The 5,681-nt window shown below is 35.8% G+C and overlaps 1 protein-coding gene across 1 annotated transcript; it reads left to right on the top strand.

Annotated features, from left to right (window-relative positions):
* The first annotated feature begins 1,908 nt into the window (after positions 1-1,908).
* Positions 1,909-4,067, top strand: LOC145256311 (heterogeneous nuclear ribonucleoprotein A1, A2/B1 homolog). The gene has a single exon (XM_080115039.1). The coding sequence runs from the start codon at positions 1,974-1,976 to the stop codon at positions 2,796-2,798; it is 825 nt and encodes a 274-aa protein (XP_079971165.1). The 5' UTR covers positions 1,909-1,973; the 3' UTR covers positions 2,799-4,067.
* Positions 4,068-5,681: the final 1,614 nt, after the last annotated feature.

Raw genomic sequence — 5,681 nt, 5'->3', positions numbered from 1 at the left:
TTTCAGCTTTCTTTTGTCTTCCTTTGTGAACAACTTCCTATCCATTGTTTTTCCACCAATCCTATTTCCTATACTTTTTTTTCCTGATAATCTTATTTCATCTTTTTCTCACTTTTTGTTATACTTTTTCTTTTTTTCTCCCCCATTTTATAAAATTTTGACGGAGTGAGGGGGGCGCCGATAATTTCACAATATTGCAGAACCTCTATAGTACATCTGGGCAGGAGCTGCTAGAAACGACTTGTCCTGACTTGATAGAATTTAAAATAGACTTTGTAGCCTTGTGGGGGATGTCCTTTTCTCTTCCCTACAACCTCTTTCTCACAGAAGAGATGTTGCAAGTTTGTCTCTGCTTTATCGTTATTTTCATGGCAAGTGCTTGGCTGAGCTCCATTCTATGCCCCCCCTCGCCAACCTTTCACAAGAAACACCCGTCTAGCAAAAAGCACTATCACTAATTTCCTCCACTCTTTATCTGTGCCTAAACCTAAACGTAGATTCCATGATCAAAGCTTCTTTCTTAGAACTGCACGCCTATGGAATTGTCTTCCGTTTTCCTGCTTTCCAGCTGACTACAATATGGTTGTCTTCAAGTCTAACGTAAACAAGTTTTTGATGAGCCGTTCCATATAAGTTAACAAATTTACCGAATCTCCATTACTAGCAGTTACTATATTGTCCAATTTCTACTGTACACTCTTTAACCCTTATCCTCAAGTGGCCTCTTGGCCTTGATAATTGGTGATGCCTATATAAAAAAAAATACTTTTTTTTTTTTTTTTTTTTTTTTTTTTTTAAATATGAAAATCTTAAATCGAGAATTTTTTTTCAAAAATATAAATAATTTTGACGCGTGGTGAAAGAAATCCTTGAGAAATATCAACTCAAAGATCATTTGTGTCTTTTTTTACTTCCAACGCTCGAATTCTCGCTTTGTCCTAGTTGATATCTAGGACACTCTCTGTTTTAATAATATTCTAGGACTGACCTTAACTCCCAGCTCCTCTCAAAATGTCGTTCATCGTCAACTGACAATCTCGTAATTCGTATCCGCGAATGTTTTTTGAGCCTTGATAAGCAGTTACTTCTTGGCTAAAATCAAACTTACATAGCAACGCAGAAAACCAATCTATAAATTGAACAAGTCGATTAAAAATGAGTTTTTTTTTTCGTATTATTCATATTCATCCGACTACTGTTCTCATCTTGAGTGTTATTTTCACAACGTTTCGGTCGATATAACCTCCGACCTTCCTCAGGTGTATTTTGTCGAATTCGGGAATGTTTCTATGGAACTCGGAAATCTATCAGAAAATTTCTCTTGTGTCGTTTTTCCCTCTAACGTTCTTCTCTGTCTATAATTTTCACTTCGTTCCATAAGGTTAGACGGTTTCCCATTTCCATACATATGTGGTCAGCCATAACCAACTTTTCATACTCTCCGCATATTACGGCTTTTCGATGTTTCTTTTTTTTGCTTTTTTTTTCCTAATTTTAAATTTAGTAGATTTAACGTTCTGTTCGAAATCCCGTGCAGATTACCGAATTTTTTGAAAGATTCCCGAGTTCGACAAGAAACGTTGTAAAAATAACATCCAAGATAAGGAAAGTAGTCCGAATAATCCAAATAATACAAATTTTCAATCTTCATTTCAAATACAAGATTTTTGTTCTTTCAAAGAATTAAATAATAGAAAAGTAATTATTTAGTGCCTGGTATTATATACTATCAGAAACTCATTTGGGGTCCAATTAAATAATATAAAAGTATAAGAAGAGCATGTAGGTCGGCGTTATTTAACCGTTCGGGTGTATTTCTACTTCCGTGAAAAGGAAAGTATTAATGCGCCGAGAAGGTGTGGCTATTCCCCCCCCCCCACCCCCAATTCCTATATAAGAAACAGAACGTTAACAGCTACTAGGCAAAGTGAGATAACACGCATACGGACCGCGGGAAAAGCACAGTAAAAAGGATGGTCGATAACACAGAGTACCATAACGACGACTCCAACCAAGAGAAATTCTGCCGATTATTCATCGGTAAACTGAATTATAAAACCACAGAAGAAAGCCTTCGCACCTATTTCGAAAAATGGGGCCAAGTCGTCAAATGCGAGATCATAATGAATCCAGTTAAAGGCGTTAACTATGGATGCGGTTTTCTCACCTACCAGACAGCTAAACAATTAAACGAGGCTCAATTACACCGGCCGCACAAAATTGATGGCAAGGAGGTATACACAAGGAGGGCTATGCCCTCTGGCACTCTCGAGGAAACTATACGAAGCAGAGAATTATGCATTAATGGATTGCATGAAACGGTACGCGAGGATTCTGTTTTTGAGGTTTTCTCCAAGTACGGCACCATCGAAAATGTTATAATGTTCGACGCCAATGACCAACGAATTCCTTACTGCTACCTAACCTTTGCAGATTACGACTCTGCAGACCTGTGTGTCTTGATCCAGTACTTTCGTCTTGGCCCTAGTGTCGTAGATGTGAAACGAGCTGCTCTGAAGTATTATATTGAATACGGTTATGCCGTTGATCCGCCGGGTGGAGCTTATGTAGATAGCAATGCTTATAGTAATCACTACGATGGCTGTGGAAATGTGGCTGCTATCTATGACGTGAACGTTACAGGAATGACCGCTATTGAGCTGCTGACAGCGTATAGAGCCACGATTGATTTAAGAGAAAGTAATAAAAAATTACGCGAGGAACTTGTTATAGCGAGGTTGGCTTTAATGATGGTGCTGAGCAAGAGAATCCAAGATTTGTTGCACTCGAAAAACTAAAACAATTGAAATTTGTTAACTACTTGACATTTTACAACTGTTTAAAGCCTTCAGATTTTTAACTTCGCCTATTCTATGCTCTTAGCTTTACTGAGAAATCTTTACGAAAGAATTGTCCAACTTTTTTCTTTACCGATCCCACCCGAAAGTCTTAACGAACCGTCTTTTTTATTTTTTCATGCAACTTTAATTAAAAGCAGTATTTTAAAATTTATCCTACATCCCGATTGTAACGAAACTCTAATCTGGATTTTTACCTTTATAAAATATTTGTTTGAGAATTTAATTTTCACCGTTTGCAATCCACCGCATAACTTACATCCATGTTTTCTGTAAATCGCATTAAACACCAAATTTCAGAAATCTTGGTTTATCAGTACCAACGGTTTTCGCATAATCAAAGATATCGTCTAAAAAAAAACTTTTGCACAAGAATCTTAGAACCTTGTTGAAGCATAACCGTCTAAAAACAATTTAAGAATTTTTAAAAATAAGTTTCAAATTGAACAACTTGACATGTCATCAAATTTTAAATTTAAAACTCCATTTTTACCTTTGTAACTGAAAGGCATTTCTTGATAGCTTTGCACGACTCTTTTCCCGTCCAGATTCCCATGAACTTAGAAATCAAACATACGCAGTTCTTTAGACTTCGTAATTCTTTTTAGCAGTTTAAAAAAAATACTGAATTTTTACTTGTTCACGTTAAGCACTGCAGTTGGTAAATTTTAGCAGGATAGATATCAGGTAGCTATCCAAAAATGGCGACTACAACTATGTCTTCACAAATTTCAACTGATCGCATAATAGTTTTTACTGTAGTATGAGAAACGTCCTAAAGTCTCGTTGTTCATATTGCAGAAACAGTTAATGCAATGATCGTACACGTCTTTTACGTCGAACTACTAAATCTTAATTTAGATTATTATTAAAAGTAAAAATAATTCGAAGTCTTATTCTTATAACTATGAAATGCATCCATTAAAGTTACAATTCGTTTTAAATAAACTTGAAAATTATTCAAGTATTCTACACTTAGCGATTCACCCCGTTTGAAATCCGAACTTCAAGTTTGAGATTAAACAACTTGACACGTCAAACGTTTTTTTTCCCCCACTTAACTTTTCTAACAAAAATGGCAGGTTTTTCTTGTATGCTTTCTTTCCCGACCAGGTTCCCCACGAACTTGATTTCGCTTAAAAGAAAATCAAACGCAGTCCTTAATCCAAGATTGTTCAGTCTCCAGTTTTCTTTTCTTTTTTTTTTTTTTTTTTTATACTCCGTCACATTAAGGTCCTGAATATGACCTTAAACTATATCCAATGGTGAGGCCCCAGCTTGCGGGCTTTGGGGAGTATGGAGCCACCCTTCAATTACCATTGCTCCCAGGTCCACTCTGACCCGGAGTGGTAGTACCTGTTAGGGTCCCAACTATGGGTTAAATAGAAACTGATTTGAAAACAAATATATTCTCTTAAAAATTTTTCTTCCAATCTTTGGATTCGCCATTAAATAACCCGAAAAGGGTTGATATGCCGTATAAAAAAACAACCAACCGACCGTCACGTTAAGCACTGCATTAGTTAAAATTTTAACTTCGTATCGGCGGTGTTTACGTAGCTATCCAAAATGACGGCCAAAACTTACATTTGTTTTAACAAATCTTAACTGATCGCATTAAACGAAGTGCAATGTATTGAACTGCGTGATTAAAGAGCTCAGACGTTTCTACTTGTTTAATACAGTTTTTAGTGTTCTGTTCCGAAGTGATGTTTTTATTGCTAGATGAATAACACCTGAAATCCTCGTTGTTCCGATTATAGAGCGAATAATTCTCGATACAACGATCGTCAACGTCTTTAACTTAGGATTACGATATCTTAATTTTTAATTAAGATTAGAAGTAAAGAAATAACCTGAAATCTTATTTCTATGAATCTGAAATGCAGACCTTAACGGTAAAAGTCACAATTTATTAAATAAAAGTGAAATGTTTTAAGTATTCTACTTTTAGGGACTTTTTTTTCTGCTTATCAAATCTTCATTGGCTTCACTATCAGGCTGAGCTGTTTTTCTTGAGTAAAACCTGGGGAAAATTGGCTCGAATCGACTTCCGATTTGACAAAAGCTCACAACGCCTTGCCCATCCCAAACGCAGCATATTGCCATTTGCAACGTAAGGGTTACTATTTGGGATCCTGTCAAACCGGTGACCGGAAGTTGATCAGCGAGATGTTTGTACACGTATTTAAACTTTTGCAAATTGCGTTGATTTTGAAAAGTTAAAACTTGTGCGCCACCAGAAAATCGAAACCAAAACGTGTAGCTTACGACTTTTTTTTCTTTAGCGTTAATACCTGAATTATGAAGACCTGCTTGCAAGACTAAAAATGAAAACATGAACCAATAGCTATTACGTTACGCATGCATACTCGTAATGCTGTCGTCCGACCATCACCTGGCAAATTTCATTCTTTTTAAATTTTCACATTTACTGATTTTCTCCAGTTAAAACTCAGTTTCGCATGGGTTCGAATACCCTATATATTAAGTTCCATATCTGTAGATCAAAAACTGACGGGAGTTTGGTAGGAAAATTTTAAACATGAGATAGAATAAGTTTGGTTTACTATAATATTTTTACGCAAATATAGATCATGAATATCTGCATGACTATAAATTACACATAATAGTTAAAGATCATTCCATAAAAAAAAAACTAATAGGGAATTAAATAAAATGAATGTTTAAAAGAATATGCAAATTAGCTAAATCTTTCGCAATGCGATTCCGCGACCCATATATAACAAAGTTCTAGTTCTCTTTTTAAATAGAGAAAATGGTTAGTTACGGCGCCCTCATCGCCAACACCCGGGATGCAAA

This window comes from Euprymna scolopes, chromosome 32 (assembly GCF_053919585.1).
Source record: "Euprymna scolopes isolate OS-2025 chromosome 32, ASM5391958v1, whole genome shotgun sequence".
NCBI classification, from domain to species: Eukaryota; Metazoa; Mollusca; class Cephalopoda; order Sepiida; family Sepiolidae; genus Euprymna; species Euprymna scolopes.
This window is presented reverse-complemented; position numbering and strand designations above follow the sequence as displayed.